Genomic DNA, 18,063 nt, shown 5'->3' with positions numbered 1-18,063 from the left:
CCCCACAGCCCTCTCTCCTTCCCCACAGCCCTCTCTCCTTCCCCACACCCTCTCTCCTTCCCCACAGCCCTCTCTCCTTCCCCACAGCCCTCTCTCCTTCCCCACAGCCCTCTCTCCTTCCCCACAGCCCTCTCTCCTTCCCCACAGCCCTCTCTCCTTCCCCACAGCCCTCTCTCCTTCCCTACAGCCCTCTCTCCTCCCCCACACCCTCTCTCCTTCCCCACAACCCTCTCTCCTTCCCCACAGCCCTCTCTCCTTCCCCACACCCACTCTCCTTCCCCACAGCCCACTCTCCTTCCCCACTGCCCTCTCTCCTTCCCCACAGCCCTCTCTCCTCCCCCACAGCCCTCTCTCCTCCCCCACACCCACTCTCCTTCCCCACACCCTCTCTCCTTCCCCACACCCCTCTCTCCTTCCCCACAGCCCTCTCTCCTTCCCCACAGCCCTCTCTCCTTCCCCACACCCTCTCTCCTTCCCCACAGCCCTCTCTCCTCCCCCACACCCACCCTCCTTCCCCACAGCCTACCCTCCTTCCCCACAGCCCTCTCTCCTCCCCCACACCCACTCTCCTTCCCCCCACGCCCTCTCTCCTTCCCCACAGCCACTCTCCTTCCCCACAGCCACTCTCCTTCCCCACAGCCCTCTCTCCTTCCCCACAGCCCTCTCTCCTTCCCCACACCCTCTCTCCTTCCCCACAGCCCTCTCTCCTTCCCCACAGCCCTCTCTCCTTCCCCACAGCCCTCTCTCCTTCCCCACAACCCTCTCTCCTTCCCACAGCCCTCTCTCCTTCGCCACAGCCCCCTCTCCTTCCCCACAGCCCCCTCTCCTTCCCCACAGCCCTCTCTCCTTCCCCACAGCCCTCTCTCCTTCCCTACAGCCCTCTCTCCTTCCCCACAGCCCTCTCTCCTTCCCCACAGCCCTCTCTCCTCCCCCACAGCCCTCTCTCCTTCCCCCACACCCACTCTCCTTCCCCCACGCCCTCTCTCCTTCCCCACAGCCCTCTCTCCTTCCCCACACCCTCTCTCCTTCCCCACACCCACTCTCCTTCCCCACAACCCTCTCTCCTTCCCTACAGCCCTCTCTCCTCCCCCACACCCTCTCTCCTTCCCCACAACCCTCTCTCCTTCCCCACAGCCCTCTCTCCTTCCCCACAGCCCTCTCTCCTCCCCCACAGCCCTCTCTCCTCCCCCACACCCACTCTCCTCCCCCACACCCACTCTCCTCCCCCACAGCCCTCTCTCCTTCCCCACAGCCCTCTCTCCTCCCCCACAGCCCTCTCTCCTCCCCCACACCCACTCTCCTCCCCCACACCCACTCTCCTTCCCCACAGCCCTCTCTCCTTCCCCACAGCCCTCTCTCCTTCCCCACAACCCCCTCTCCTTCCCCACAGCCCTCTCTCCTTCCCCACAGCCCTCTCTCCTTCCCCACAGCCCTCTCTCCTTCCCCACAGCCCTCTCTCCTCCCCCACACCCTCTCTCCTTCCCCACAGCCCTCTCTCCTTCCCCACAGCCCTCTCTCCTTCCCCACAGCCCACCCTCCTTCCCCACAGCCCTCTCTCCTTCCCCACAGCCCACTCTCCTTCCCCACAGCCCTCTCTCCTTCCCCACACCCTCTCTCCTTCCCCACAGCCACTCTCCTTCCCCACAACCCACTCTCCTTCCCCACAGCCCTCTCTCCTTCCCCACAGCCCTCTCTCCTTCCCCACAACCCCCTCTCCTTCCCCACAGCCCTCTCTCCTTCCACACACCCCTCTCTCCTTCCCTACAGCCCTCTCTCCTCCCCCACACCCTCTCTCCTTCCCCACAGCCCTCTCTCCTTCCCCACAGCCCTCTCTCCTTCCCCACAGCCCTCTCTCCTTCCCCACAGCCCTCTCTCCTCCCCCACAGCCCTCTCTCCTCCCCCACACCCACTCTCCTCCCCCACACCCACTCTCCTCCCCCACACCCACTCTCCTCCCCCACACCCACTCTCCTCCCCCACACCCACTCTCCTTCCCTACAGCCCTCTCTCCTTCCCCACAGCCCTCTCTCCTTCCCCACAGCCCTCTCTCCTTCCCCACAGCCCTCTCTCCTTCCCCACAGCCCTCTCTCCTCCCCCACACCCACTCTCCTCCCCCACACCCACTCTCCTCCCCCACACCCACTCTCCTCCCCCACACCCACTCTCCTTCCCTACAGCCCTCTCTCCTCCCCCACACCCACTCTCCTCCCCCACAGCCCTCTCTCCTCCCCCACACCCACTCTCCTCCCCCACAGCCCTCTCTCCTTCCCCACAGCCCTCTCTCCTCCCCCACACCCACTCTCCTTCCCCACAGCCCTCTCTCCTCCCCCACACCCACCCTCCTTCCCCACAGCCCTCTCTCCTTCCCCACAGCCCACTCTCCTTCCCCACACCCACTCTCCTTCCCCACAGCCCTCTCTCCTTCGCCACAGCCCTCTCTCCTCCCCCACAGCCCTCTCTCCTCCCCCACACCCACTCTCCTCCCCCACAGCCCTCTCTCCTTCCCCACACCCTCTCTCCTTCCCCACAGCCCTCTCTCCTCCCCCACAGCCCTCTCTCCTCCCCCACACCCACTCTCCTCCCCCACAGCCCTCTCTCCTTCCCCACAGCCCACTCTCCTTCCCCACAGCCACTCTCCTTCCCCACAACCCACTCTCCTTCCCCACAGCCCTCTCTCCTTCCCCACAGCCCTCTCTCCTTCGCCACAGCCCCCTCTCCTTCCCCACAACCCCCTCTCCTTCCCCACAGCCCTCTCTCCTTCCACACACCCCTCTCTCCTTCCCTACAGCCCTCTCTCCTCCCCCACACCCACTCTCCTTCCCCACAGCCCACTCTCCTTCCCCACAGCCCTCTCTCCTTCCCCACAGCCCTCTCTCCTTCCCCACAGCCCTCTCTCCTTCCCCACAGCCCTCTCTCCTCCCCCACAGCCCTCTCTCCTCCCCCACACCCACTCTCCTTCCCCCACACCCACTCTCCTCCCCCACACCCACTCTCCTCCCCCACACCCACTCTCCTCCCCCACACCCACTCTCCTTCCCTACAGCCCTCTCTCCTTCCCCACAGCCCTCTCTCCTTCCCCACAGCCCTCTCTCCTTCCCCACAGCCCTCTCTCCTTCCCCACAGCCCTCTCTCCTTCCCCACAGCCCTCTCTCCTTCCCCACACCCTCTCTCCTTCCCCACAGCCCTCTCTCCTTCCCCACAGCCCCCTCTCCTTCCCCACAGCCCTCTCATCTTCCCCACACCCTCTCTCCTTCCCCACACCCACTCTCCTTCCCCACAGCCACTCTCCTTCCCCACAGCCCACTCTCCTTCCCCACACCCCTCTCTCCTCCCCCACAGCCCTCTCTCCTCCCCCACAGCCCTCTCTCCTCCCCCACAGCCCTCTCTCCTTCCCCACACCCTCTCTCCTTCCCCACAGCCCTCTCTCCTTCCCCACACCCTCTCTCCTTCCCCACACCCACTCTCCTTCCCCACAGCCACTCTCCTTCCCCACAGCCCACTCTCCTTCCCCACACCCCTCTCTCCTCCCCCACAGCCCTCTCTCCTCCCCCACAGCCCTCTCTCCTCCCCCACAGCCCTCTCTCCTTCCCCACACCCTCTCTCCTTCCCCACAGCCCTCTCTCCTTCCCCACACCCTCTCTCCTTCCCCACACCCACTCTCCTTCCCCACAGCCCTCTCTCCTTCCCCACACCCTCTCTCCTTCCCCACAGCCCTCTCTCCTTCCCCACACCCTCTCTCCTTCCCCACACCCACTCTCCTTCCCCACAGCCCTCTCTCCTCCCCACACCCACTCTCCTTCCCCCCACGCCCTCTCTCCTTCCCCACAGCCACTCTCCTTCCCCACAACCCTCTCTCCTTCCCACAGCCCTCTCTCCTTCGCCACAGCCCCCTCTCCTTCCCCACAGCCCTCTCTCCTTCCCCACAGCCCTCTCTCCTTCCCCGCAGCCCTCTCTCCTTCCCCACAGCCCACTCTCCTTCCCCACAGCCCTCTCTCCTTCCCCACAGCCCTCTCTCCTTCCCCACACCCTCTCTCCTTCCCCACAGCCCTCTCTCCTTCCCCACAGCCCTCTCTCCTTCCCCACACCCTCTCTCCTTCCCCACAGCCCTCTCTCCTTCCCCACAGCCCTCTCTCCTTCCCCACAGCCCACTCTCCTTCCCCACAGCCCTCTCTCCTTCCCCACACCCTCTCTCCTTCCCCACACCCACTCTCCTTCCCCACAGCCCTCTCTCCTTCCCCACACCCACTCTCCTTCCCTACAGCCCTCTCTCCTTCCCCACAGCCCTCTCTCCTTCCCCACAGCCCTCTCTCCTTCCCCACAGCCCTCTCTCCTTCCCCACAGCCCTCTCTCCTTCCCCACACCCTCTCTCCTTCCCCACACCCACTCTCCTTCCCCACAGCCACTCTCCTTCCCCACAGCCCACTCTCCTTCCCCACACCCCTCTCTCCTCCCCCACAGCCCTCTCTCCTCCCCCACACCCCTCTCTCCTCCCCCACAGCCCTCTCTCCTCCCCCACACCCACTCTCCTTCCCCACACCCCTCTCTCCTCCCCCACACCCACTTCTAACCTCAGCCCCCTCTTCACACTTCGAAGCCCCTCCACATTGCAGTAATGCGCCTCCTTAACTTAGGGGTGTGTGATTTCATAGAAAAACAATGTCATGGACTAGCGTCACTGAGTGGACGCTGTGGCCATTTCATAGAAACCAATCGATAGAATGTCTTTTTGTTAAAAGTTGTCTTCTGCGCGCGCACTTTGAAGGTCTAATGCAATGCCTGCAGGTCTTGCTTTCAGAAACTGTTTTGTCGGAAGTATTTATTTCAGTGCTTTACAAGGGACATTATGTCAGATTCATATCTTTTACATTGTCAAACAAAACAATGACAGAGGGTGCTGACCCCTCACCACCCTAAACACGTCCACCCTGACCCCCACAACCCCTGAGCACCATCAATCCCTGACCCCCCCCAAAACCCACACCACACCCAACGTGCACCTATCACTCAACCCTAAAAGCCCTTTCTACCCATAAACTCCACCCCTCCCTAAAAACCTAACAACCCTTCTCCACAACTGAACTGCACCCATCCCTGACCTCTCAACTACATCCATCCCTGACCTATCCACTACATCCATCCCTGACCTCTCCACTACATCCATCCCTGACCTCTCAACTACATCCATCCCTGACCTCTCAACTACATACATCCCTGACCTCTCCACTACATCCATCCCTGACCTCTCAACTACATCCATCCCTGACCTCTCAACTACATCCATCCCTGACCTCTCCACTACATCCATCCCTGACCTCTCAACTACATCCATCCCTGACCTCTCCACTACATCCATCCCTGACCTCTCAACGACATCCATCCCTGACCTCTCAACTACATCGATCCCTGACCTCTCAACTACATCCATCCCTGACCTCTCAACTACATCCATCCCTGACCTCTCAACTACATCCATCCCTGACCTCTCAACTACATCCATCCCTGACCTCTCAACTACATCCATCCCTGACCTCTCAACTACATCCATCCCTGACCTCTCCACTACATCCATCCCTGACCTCTCAACTACATCCATCCCTGACCTCTCCACTACATCCATCCCTGACCTCTCAACGACATCCATCCCTGACCTCTCAACTACATCGATCCCTGACCTCTCAACTACATCCATCCCTGACCTCTCAACTACATCCATCCCTGACCTCTCAACTACATCCATCCCTGACCTCTCAACTACATCCATCCCTGACCTCTCAACTACATCCATCCCTGACCTCTCCACTACATCCATCCCTGACCTCTCCACTGCATCCATCCCTGACCTCTCAACTACATCCATCCCTGAACCCTAAAAAACCCTCCCCACCCTTAAACACCACCCATCCCTGACCTCTCAACGACATCCATCCCTGACCTCTCAACTACATCCATCCCTGACCTCTCCACTACATCCATCCCTGACCTCTCAACTACATCCATCCCTGACCTCTCCACTACATCCATCCCTGACCTCTCAACTACATCCATCCCTGACCTCTCAACTACATCCATCCCTGACCTCTCAACTACAACCATCCCTGACCTCTCAACTACATCCATCCCTGACCTCTCAACTACATCCATCCCTGACCTCTCAACTACATCCATCCCTGACCTCTCAACTACATCCATCCCTGACCTCTCAACTACATCCATCCGTGACCTCTACACTACATCCATCCCTGACCTCTCAACTACATCCATCCCTGACCTCTCAACTACATCCATCCCTGACCTCTCCACTACATCCATCCCTGACCTCTCAACTACATCCATCACCCCTTAAAACCCCTCACCACACCCAAACTCCACCCATCCCTGAACCCTAAAAAACCCTCCCCACCCTTAAACACCACCCATCCCTGACCTCTCAACGACATCCATCCCTGACCTCTCAACTACATCCATCCCTGACCTCTACACTACATCCATCCCTGACCTCTCAACTACATCCATCCCTGACCTCTACACTACATCCATCCCTGACCCCTCAACTACATCCATCCCACTACATCCATCCCTGACCTCTCAACTACATCCATCCCTGACCTCTCCACTACATCCATCCCTGACCACTACACTACATCCATCCCTGACCTCTCAACTACATCCATCACCCCTTAAAACCCCTCACCACACCCAAACTCCACCCATCCCTGAACCCTAAAAAACCCTCCCCACCCTTAAACACCACCCATCCCTGACCTCTCAACTACATCCATCCCACCACATCCATCCCTGACCTCTCAACTACATCCATCCCTGACCTCTCCACTACATCCATCCCTGACCTCTCAACTACATCCATCCCTGACCTCTCCACTACATCCATCCGTGACCTCTACACTACATCCATCCCTGACCTCTCCACTACATCCATCCCTGACCTCTCCACTACATCCATCCCTGACCTCTCAACTACATCCACCCCTGACCTCTCCACTACATCCATCCCTGACCTCTCAACGACATCCATCCCTGACCTCTCAACTACATCCATCCCTGACCTCTCAACTACATCCATCCCTGACCTCTCAACGACATCCATCCCTGACCTCTCAACGACATCCATCCCTGACCTCTCAACTACATCCATCCGTGACCTCTCAACTACATCCATCCCTGACCTCTCAACTACATCCATCCCTGACCTCTCAACGACATCCATCCCTGACCTCTCAACGACATCCATCCCTGACCTCTCAACTACATCCATCCCTGACCTCTCAACAACATCCACCCCTGACCTCTCCACTACATCCATCCCTGACCTCTCAACGACATCCATCCCTGACCTCTCAACTACATCCATCCCTGACCTCTCAACGACATCCATCCCTGACCTCTCAACGACATCCATCCCTGACCTCTCAACTACATCCATCCCTGACCTCTCAACGACATCCATCCCTGACCTCTCAACAACATCCATCCCTGACCTTTCAACTACATCCATCCCTGACCTCTCAACGACATCCATCCCTGACCTCTCAACTACATCCATCCCTGACCTCTCCACTACATCCATCCCTGACCTCTCCACTACATCCATCCCTGACCTCTCCACTGCATCCATCCCTGACCTCTCCACTACATCCATCCCTGACCTCTCCACTACATCCATCCCTGACCTCTCAACTACATCCATCCCTGACCTCTCCACTACATCCATCCCTGACCTCTCAACTACATCCATCCCTGACCTCTCAACTACATCCATCCGTGACCTCTACACTACATCCATCCCTGACCTCTCCACTACATCCATCCCTGACCTCTCAACTACATCCATCCCTGACCTCTCAACTACATCCATCCCTGACCTCTCCTGACCTCTCAACTACATCCATCCCTGACCTCTCAACTACATCCATCCCTGACCTCTCCACTACATCCATCCCTGACCTCTCAACTACATCCATCCCTGACCTCTCAACTACATCCATCCCTGACCTCTCAACTAAATCCATCCCTGACCTCTCAACTACATCCATCCCTGACCTCTCCACTACATCCATCCCTGACCTCTCAACTACATCCATCCCTGACCTCTCAACGACATCCATCCCTGACCTCTCAACTACATCCATCCCTGACCTCTCCACTACATCCATCCCTGACCTCTCAACTACATCCATCCCTGACCTCTCAACTACATCCATCCCTGACCTCTCAACTACATCCATCCCTGACCTCTCCACTACATCCATCCCTGACCTCTACACTACATCCATCCCTGACCTCTCAACTACATCCATCCCTGACCTCTCCACTACATCCATCCCTGACCTCTCAACTACATCCATCCCTGACCTCTCAACTACATCCATCCCTGACCTCTCCACTACATCCATCCCTGACCTCTCAACGACATCCATCCCTGACCTCTCAACTACATCCATCCCTGACCTCTCCACTACATCCATCCGTGACCTCTACACTACATCCATCCCTGACCTCTCCACTACATCCATCCCTGACCTCTCAACTACATCCATCCCTGACCTCTCAACTACATCCATCCCTGACCTCTCCACTACATCCATCCCTGACCTCTCAACTACATCCATCCTTGACCTCTCAACTACATCCATCCCTGACCTCTCAACTACATCCATCCCTGACCTCTCAACTACATCCATCCCTGACCTCTCAACTACATCCATCCCTGACCTCTCCACTACATCCATCCCTGACCTCTCAAATACATCCATCCCTGACCTCTCCACTACATCCATCCCTGACCTCTCAACTACATCCATCCCTGACCTCTCAACTACATCCATCCCTGACCTCTCCACTACATCCATCCCTGACCTCTCAACTACATCCATCCCTGACCTCTCAACGACATCCATCCCTGACCTCTCAACTACATCCATCCGTGACCTCTACACTACATCCATCCCTGACCTCTCCACTACATCCATCCCTGACCTCTCCACTACATCCATCCCTGACCTCTCAACGACATCCATCCCTGACCTCTCCACTACATCCATCCCTGACCTCTCAACTACATCCATCCCTGACCTCTCCACTACATCCATCCCTGACCTCTCCACTACATCCATCCCTGACCTCTCAACTACATCCATCCCTGACCTCTCCACTACATCCATCCCTGACCTCTCAACTACATCCATCCCTGACCTCTCAACTACATCCATCCCTGACCTCTCCACTACATCCATCCCTGACCTCTCAACTACATCCATCCCTGACCTCTCAACTACATCCAGCACCCCTTAAAAACCCTCACCACACCCAAACTCCACCCATCCCTGAACCCTAAAAAACCCTCCCCACCCTTAAACACCACCCATCCAAGACCTCTAAAGCCATCCGATCCACCACCCGAAATTCTACTCACCCCTGAACCTTATGAAACCCTTTCTACATCTAAACTCCACCCTTCTCTGAATCTCAAACCCCCTCACCACCCTAAACCCCACCCAATCCTGAACCCTAAAAACTCTTCTCCATCCCTAATCTCTCCATATAACTGAACCTTAAAACCCGCCCCCAGCCCTAAACTCCGGCCATTCTTGGACCCTTAAAACCCTTTATTTTGCTGAACACCCATTTCTGACACCTAAAACCCCCTTAACGCCACTACACATTACCCATTCCTGAAATGAAAAACCTACTTTTTAATGCTATTTTGGATTTTTCCTTCAAATTGTCTTCCCTTAAAATTGGTTTTCCATAAGTTGTTTCTTCCAATGAGGTGTCTCAGTTTTTGCTTTTCAAACTTCAACCCCTCTTCATACTCTACCTCCCTCCTTACACCAATGACCCCCCCTCCTCACCTGATCCCCCTCATTACACACTTCAACCTTTCTCCTTACCTCGTCCCCTCTTCGAACCCTCACACTCCCTCTCCTTACCCCGTGCTCTGTTCCAACCCTCGTACCCCCTCTTCTTACCCCGTGCTCAGTTCTAACTCTCGTACCCCTCTCTTTACCCCGTGCTCTGTTCTAACCCTCATACCACCTCTCCTTACCCCGTGCTTTGTTCTAACCCTCTTACCCCCTCTTCTTACCCGGTGCTCTGTTCTAACCCTCGTACCCAATCTTCTTACCCCGTGCTCTGTTCTAACCCTCGTACCCACTCTTCTTACCACGACTCTGTTCTAACCCTCGTACCCCTCTCCTTACCCCGTGCTCTGTTCTAACTCTCGTACCCCTCTCTTTACCCCGTGCTCTGTTCTAACCCTCTTACCCCCTCTTCTTACCCGGTGCTCTGTTCTAACCCTCGTACCCACTCTTCTTACCACGACTCTGTTCTAACCCTCATGCCCCTTTCCTTACCCGTGCTCTCTTCTAACCCTCATACCCCTCTCCTTACCCCGTGCTCTGTTCTAACCCTCGTACCCCCTCTCCTTACCCCGTGCTTTGTTCTAACCCTCTTACCCCCTCTTCTTACCCGGTGCTCTGTTCTAACCCTCGTACCCACTCTTCTTACCCCGTGCTCTGTTCTAACCCTCGTACCCACTCTTCTTACCATGACTCTGTTCTAACCCTCATGCCCCTTTCCTTACCCGTGCTCTCTTCTAACCCTCGTACCCCTCTCCTTACCCCGTGCTCTGTTCTAACCCTCGTACCCCCTCTCCTTACCGCATGCTCTGTTCTAACCCTCATACACCCTCTCCTTACCCCGTGCTCTGTTCTAACTCTCGTATCACCTCTCCTTACCCTGTGCTTTGTTCTAACCCTCTTACCCCCTCTTCTTACCCCGTGCTCTGTTCTAACCCTTGTACCCGCTCTTCTTACCCCGTGCTCTGTTCTAACCCTCGTACCTCTCTCCTTACCCCATGCCCTGTTCGTATCCCTCTCCTTACCACGACTCTGTTCTAACCCTCATGCCCCTTTCCTTAGCCGTGCTCTCTTCTAACCCTCGTACCCCCTCTCCTTACCCCATGCTCTGTTCTAACCCTCATACAACCTCTCCTTACCCCGTGCTTTGTTCTAACCCTCATACCCCCTATCCTTACCCCGTGCTCAGTTCTAACTCTCGTACCCCTCTCTTTACCCCGTGCTCTGTTCTAACCCTTGTACCCCCTCTCCTTACCCCATGCTCTGTTCTAACCCTCATACAACCTCTCCTTACCCCGTGCTCTGTTCTAACCCTTGTACTCCTCTTCTTACCCCATGCTCTGTTCTAACCCTCATGCTCCTCTCCTTACCTCCTCTCCTGTTCTAACCCTCATACCCCTCTGCATACCCTGTGCTCTGTTCTAACACTCGCACCCCCTCTCCTTACCTCCTCTCCAGTTCTAACCCTCGTACCCCCTCTCCTTACCCTGTGCTCTGTTCTAACCCTCCTACCCTCTCCTTACCCCTTGCTCTGTTCTAACGCTCTTACCCCTCTCCTTACCCCGTGCTCTGTTTTAACCCTCATACCCCTCTCCTTACCCTGTGTTCTGTTCTAACCCTCCTACCCTCTCCTTACCCTGTGCTCTTTTCTAACCCTCGTACCCCTCTCCTTACCCCGTGCTCTGTTCCAACACTTGCACCCCCTCTCCTTACCCTGTGCTCTCTTCTAACCCTCGTACCCCTCTCCTTACCCTGTGCTTTATTCTAACCCTCCTCCCCTCTCCTTACCCTGTGCTCTGTTCTAACACTTGCACCCCCTCTCCTTACCTCCTCTCCAGTTCTAACCCTCAGAGCCCCTCTTCTTACCCCGTGCTCTCTTCTAACCCTCATACCCCTCTTCTTACCCCGTGCTCTGTTCCAACACTCGAACCCCCTCTCCTTACCCCGTTCTCTTTTCTAAGCCTCATACCCCTCTTCTTACCCCGTGCTCTGTTCTAACACTCGAACCCCCTCTCCTTACCCCGTGCTCTCTTCTAACCCTCATACTCCTCTTCTTACCCCGTGCTCTGTTCTAACACTCGAACCCCCTCTCCTTACCCCGTGCTCTTTTCTAAGCCTCGTACCCCCTCTCCTTACCCCGTGATCTGTTCTAACCCTCGTACCCCCTCTCCTTACCCCGTGCTCTGTTCTAACCCTTGTACCCCCTCTCCTTACCCCGTGCTCTGTTCTAATCCTCGTACCCCTCTCCTTACCCTGTGCTCTGTTCTAACCCTCATACCACCTCTCCTTACCCCGTGCTCTGTTCTAACCCTCGTACCCCCTCTCCTTACCCTGTGCTCTCTGCTAACCCTCGTACCCCTCTCCTTACCCCGTGCTCTGTTCTAACCCTTGTACCCCCTCTCCTTACCCCGTGCTCTCTTCTAACCCTCGTACCCCCTCTCCTTACCCCGTGCTATGTTCTAACCCTCAGAGCCCCTCTTCTTACCCCGTGCTCTCTTCTAACCCTCGTACCCCCTCTCCTTACCCTGTGCTCTCTTCTAACCCTCGTACCCCTCTCCTTACCCCGTGCTCCGTTCTAACCCTTGTACCCCCTCTCCTTACCCCGTGCTCTGTTCTAATCCTCGTACCCCTCTCCTTACCCCGTGCTCTCTTCTAACCCTCGTACCCCCTCTCCTTACCCTGTGCTCTGTTCTAACCCTCAGAGCCCCTCTTCTTACCCCGTGCTCTCTTCTAACCCTCGTACCCCCTCTCCTTACCCTGTGCTCTCTTCTAACCCTTGTACCCCTCTCCTTACCCCGTGCTCTGTTCTAACCCTTCGTACCCCCTCTCCTTACCCTGTGCTCTCTTCTAACCCTCGTACCCCTCTCCTTACCCCGTGCTCTATTCTAACCCTCGTACCCCCTCTCCTTACCCTGTGCTCTGTTCTAATCCTCGTACCCCTCTCCTTACCCCGTGCTCTCTTCTAACCCTCGTACCCCCTCTCCTTACCCTGTGCTCTGTTCTAATCCTCGTACCCCTCTCCTTACCCCGTGCTCTCTTCTAACCCTCGTACCCCCTCTCCTTACCCTGTGCTCTGTTCTAATCCTCGTACCCCTCTCCTTACCCCGTGCTCTCTTCTAACCCTCGTACCCCCTCTCCTTACCCTGTGCTCTGTTCTAACCCTCAGAGCCCCTCTTCTTACCCCGTGATCTCTTCTAACCCTCGTACCCCCTCTCCTTACCCTGTGCTCTGTTCTAACCCTCGTACCCCCTCTCCTTACCCCGTGCTCTCTTCTAACCCTCGTACCCCTTCTCCTTACCCCGTGCTCTGTTCTAACCCTTCGTACCCCCTCTCCTTACCCTGTGCTCTCTTCTAACCCTCGTACCCCTCTCCTTGTCCCGTGCTCTGTTCTAACCCTCGTACCCCCTCTCCTTACCCCGTGCTCTGTTCTAACCCTCGTACCCCCTCTCCTTACCCTGTGCTCTCTTCTAACCCTCGTACCCCTCTCCTTACCCTGTGCTCTCTTCTAACCCTCGTACCCCTCTCCTTGTCCCGTGCTCTGTTCTAACCCTCGTACCCCCTCTCCTTACCCCGTGCTCTGTTCTAACCCTCGTACCCCCTCTCCTTACCCTGTGCTCTCTTCTAACCCTTGTACCCCCTCTCCTTACCCCGTGCTCTCTTCTAACCCTCGTACCCCTCTCCTTGTCCCGTGCTCTGTTCTAACCCTCGTACCCCCTCTCCTTACCCCGTGCTCTGTTCTAACCCTCGTACCCCCTCTCCTTACCCTGTGCTCTCTTCTAACTCTCGTACCCCTCTCTTTACCCCGTGCTCAGTTTTAACCCTCGTACCCCTCTCCTTCCCCGTGCTCTGTTCTAACCCTCGTACACCTATTCTTACCCCGTGCTCTGTTCTAACCCTTGTACACCTCTCCTTACCCCGTGCTCTGTTCTAACCCTCGTACCCCCTCTCCTCTCCTGTTCTAACCCTCGTACCTCCTCTCTTAACCCCGTGCTCTGTCCTAACCCTCGCACCCCTTCTTCTTACCCCGTGCTCTGTTCTAACCCTCGCACCCCTTCTTCTTACCCCGTGCTCTGTTCTAACCCTCGCACCCCTTCTTCTTACCCCGTGCTCTGTTCTAACCCTCGCACCCCCTCTTCTTACCCGGTGCTCTGTTCTAACCCTCGCACCCCTTCTTCTTACCCCGTGCTCTGTTCTAACCCTCGCACCCCCTCTTCTTACCCGGTGCTCTGTTCTAACCCTCGCACCCCTTCTTCTTACCCCGTGCTCTCTTCTAACCCTCGTACCCCCTCTCCTTACCCCGTGCTCTGTTCTAACCCTCGTACCCCCTCTTCTTACCCCGTGCTCTGTTCTAACCCTCGTACCCCTCTCCTTACCCCGTGCTCTGTTCTAACCCTCTTACCCCCTCTTCTTACCCCATGCTCTGTTCTAACCCTCGTACCCCTCTCCTTACCCCGTGCTCTGTTCTAACCCTCTTACCCCCTCTTCTTACCCCGTGCTCTGTTCTAACCCTCGTACACCTATTCTTACCCCGTGCTCTGTTCTAACCCTTGTACACCTCTCCTTACCCCATGCTCTGTTCTAACCCTCTTACCCCCTCTTCTTACCCCGTGCTCTGTTCTAACCCTCGTACCCCTCTCCTTACTCCTTTTCAGGGGCGTTCTTGCGACGGAACGCCCCGCCCCGCGTCGAAACGCCCACATGAAACCTGACGCAGGATTCATTTGGCGCAGGGCCTTACACAGTGACGCATCTCCATAGATGTTCACAATGTAAGTATGTTCCAACGTGGTGCAGGGTTTACGCCGCCGCTGCGTCACTTCTGTGACGCAACGGCAGCACAAACGTGGCGCAAGTCAGACATAAATCTGCCCCTATGTGTTTTGTTTGTTTGGATAAAGCTCACTGACCCTCTCTGGGTCAGATTCAGCGCTATTATTTTTGTTTATTGCAGTTGTATGCAGCGCGAACTCGACCCGAAGGTATCGAGGCGCTTTACACGAGCACCAGTTGTGTTACACAAGGACATATTCACGTTTGCTCGGCGCGGGGAGATGAAGTGATTTGCCCAGGATCACAGGGTGTGGAGTCGCCCCCGAGGCTCGAACCCTGATTTCCCAGCTCCAAGGTCGGCACTCTAGCCGTTAGACCACATCCTCTCCCTATATATGACGAATACATCAATATATGGCATTTCTATATTCCTCCTTCTCCTTGCGCCCTGCACGTGGTCCCATTTCTTATCTGCTAACTACAGCCCCCCCCCCCCCACCCTCGGCCATGACCCTCCAGCATTCCTTTGCCCTCTATCCCTATTTCCCTATCCGTGCCACTCACTTTACCCCAATGCCCCCTCTGAAGACCTTCACCCCCTCCCCCCCCCCCCCCCCCCCCCGAGACAAGACACGTGCCCCCAGCCTCAGCCCATGTCTCTCCACAGCTCCATACCCCTCTAATAATCACGCTGCCCCCTCTCGGTATGCCCACGGCACCTGCCCCCTGGCCCCTCCCCTGTGCCCCATGCACCTCTTACCCCATGCCCCCTCTCCACAGCCCGGCACCCTTCCTCTGCCCTCTCTCGTTGTTCTACCCGCTGGCATCGCCCCTACCTGCTTTCTTTGCAGGCTCCGGCATCCTGGCCGTGGGTCAGAGGGAGACGGGCACCTCTGGAGGGCACGAGCAGCACCCCTGGGCACCTCTGGAGGGCACGAGCAGCACCCCTGGGCACGGGCAGCACAGCAGCACCCCTGGGCACCTCTGGAGGGCACGAGCAGCACCCCTGGGCACGGGCAGCACCCCTGGGCACGGGCAGCACAGCAGCACCCCTGGGCACGCGCAGCACAGCAGCACCCCTGGCACCCTCCACACAGCAGCCCAGAATGAGCTCCAGGGGACTGATGACCCCTTAAGGACAGACAGACAGACCGAGGGACGGGCAGCCCCTCCCCTGAGCTGCCTGTCAGCACCGCCACCTTATCAGCAGCAGGGGGCACTTGACAGGCGTTATCAACGGGGATAAATATAGCAGAGAGCAGGACAGAGAGCCCCCCCCCTCCACGCCCCCAGGTCTGGCTGCACCCGAGGCAAGGTGCAAGAAGGCAGACTGGTGCCAAACTGCACAGACGCTGTGTGTCTGTGTGTGCAAACTATAGCACAGCTGTGTGCGCCTACACAGAGAGTAGTACAGAGATTGCACATCCGCCCTGCCCCCGCCCTCCCCCCCCCAGGCATGGCTACACACTCTCCATGGTGCAAGAAGGCAGACTAGTGTCAAACTGGCAGCCACTGCGTGGCACTGTGTACCGGCCCCTACACAACCCACGTGTGTTATGGCACAGCCAGAGTGGGCTCCTGCCCAGCAGGGGTGTGCCAGTGTGTGCTCGAGTGTGCCAGTGTCTTTCTTCACTAGCTGTGTTCATTCTCAAAGCCAAGGGGTGACCCCACCCGCCAGTGCACCCCAAAGTGTGCCCGTCCAGGGCAGGGATTGGCAGTTTTTGCCCAAGTACTGTGTGCAAACGACATCCAGTCTGAGCCCGTGTATGCCCACTCATTGTTGACGTGCATGCAAGTGGGTGTCCACCCACAATCAGTGTGTGCCACTTTGTACCCATCCACAGCCAGTGTGTGCTAGTGTGTACCCACAAACACCCAGGACCACAACACACCATCCCTTCTGGAGAACCTCGCCACCATCGGACTCAAATAACTGGACACAGCGCCAACCCACTCAGCAGGAGACACCCCTGACTCCATCTTCTCTGCAAGCAACAACATCTCTGCCAGGCACACCTCCGAGCCACACTGGACCGACCACCACTGCGTCCACATCTCCTTCACCAAACCCACCGTACGCCACCACGCGCTCCGCAATCCTCGCAGAAGCTGAAACAAAGCCACAGAAGAAAAGCTCACCCCCTCCCTCAGCGAGACCCCACCACAGACACCCATGACACCAACACCGCAGTACGCAGCCCCACTGCTGCCCCCTCAGGATACCCTCAGGCAAGCAGCCCTCAAGAAAGCCAGCTGCTTCTTGCCCACCCTCCAAGAGTCCAGGCGCACCTGCAGACGGCTCGAGAAAAGATGGAGGAGCAGCAAGATCACGGTAGACCGCACAGCCTTTAAATCCACTGCCGCTGCAAACCACCGCCTCATCATAACAACAAAGCAAGCATCCACCGAAGAACATATCAATCCCAACACACACAACAGCATAGAACTCTGCGCCGCTAAACTCAGCACAAAGACATCAGACATCCCTCTGTCTCAAGACCTCTGTGACAACCTCGCCACCTCCTTCCACAGCAAGATCAAGGAGATCGACGACAGCTTTAAAACGCAAGACTAACCCGATCCACCCGCAACCACTGCATCCCGTGGCTCCAGTACCCATCAGACCGTAAACAACTAGAATACCCTCACCTCTGGCGACACCTTCAGGATCATGAAAAGCATCCACTCCGGAGCCCCCTCGGATCCCTGCCCCCCTCGCATCTTCAAAAAGAACTGTTGATGGGCAGAATGCAGAACAACGTCATTCATTCACCGCAGTACAAGGATCTGGGCCTAAATCCATCATTTTTTTGCTCACCATGCTATTCCAGTTTGAACCCAGCCATATGTAAATCAGTCTGACCCTGTGCCTCATGGGCACAGTCCAGCCCGAACTGCCAAGCCAGGTCCTCCCTGGACTGGAAACATGCATCCTAGGACTGGTTTCGGGGTTTCACCCCTCTTCAGCCAGGATAGCTTGATTCCAGTGCCACTGAGTCCAGGAAAATGGTCACCCATGTGCTCGTCATCAGCAGACTCGACTACGGCAATGCACTCTACGCCTGCATTACCCAGAAACTCCCAAAAACTACAGACCTTCTAGAATGCCTCCGTTAGACTCATCCTTAACATCCCATGAGTCAACCACATCACTGGCCACCGAAGAGACCTTAACTGACCACCTGTTAACAAAAGAATATCCTTCAAGCTTCTCACACACGCCTACAAAGCTCTCCACAATACGGGTATATGTATACCTCAACCACCAGACATCTCTGAAATGCCCAACTGGTCATGACCAAAGTACCATGGAAACGCAAGATCACGGTGGGGGGTAGATCCTTCTCCAGCCTTGCTGTGAAGACCTGGAACTCCCTGACTACATTTCTGGTGTGAGAAGTTGGCCTTGCATACGATG

General features: G+C 56.7%; 1 protein-coding gene across 1 annotated transcript in view; it reads right to left on the bottom strand.

Moving 5' to 3' along the window:
• MYBPC3 (myosin binding protein C3) overlaps window positions 1-15,759 on the bottom strand; it is a 365,826-nt gene extending 350,067 nt beyond the window's left edge. The window contains exon 1 of the mRNA XM_078684451.1: window positions 15,482-15,759. Coding sequence (XP_078540577.1) covers window positions 15,482-15,506 — 25 coding nt within the window. The 5' untranslated portion in view covers window positions 15,507-15,759. The remainder of the gene's footprint in view (window positions 1-15,481) is intronic.
• Window positions 15,760-18,063: the final 2,304 nt, after the last annotated feature.

This window comes from Lissotriton helveticus, chromosome 3_2, assembly GCF_964261635.1.
Source record: "Lissotriton helveticus chromosome 3_2, aLisHel1.1, whole genome shotgun sequence".
NCBI classification, from domain to species: Eukaryota; Metazoa; Chordata; class Amphibia; order Caudata; family Salamandridae; genus Lissotriton; species Lissotriton helveticus.
The sequence above is the reverse complement of the archived record's forward strand: the minus strand, read 5'-3'. Positions and strand labels throughout refer to the sequence as shown.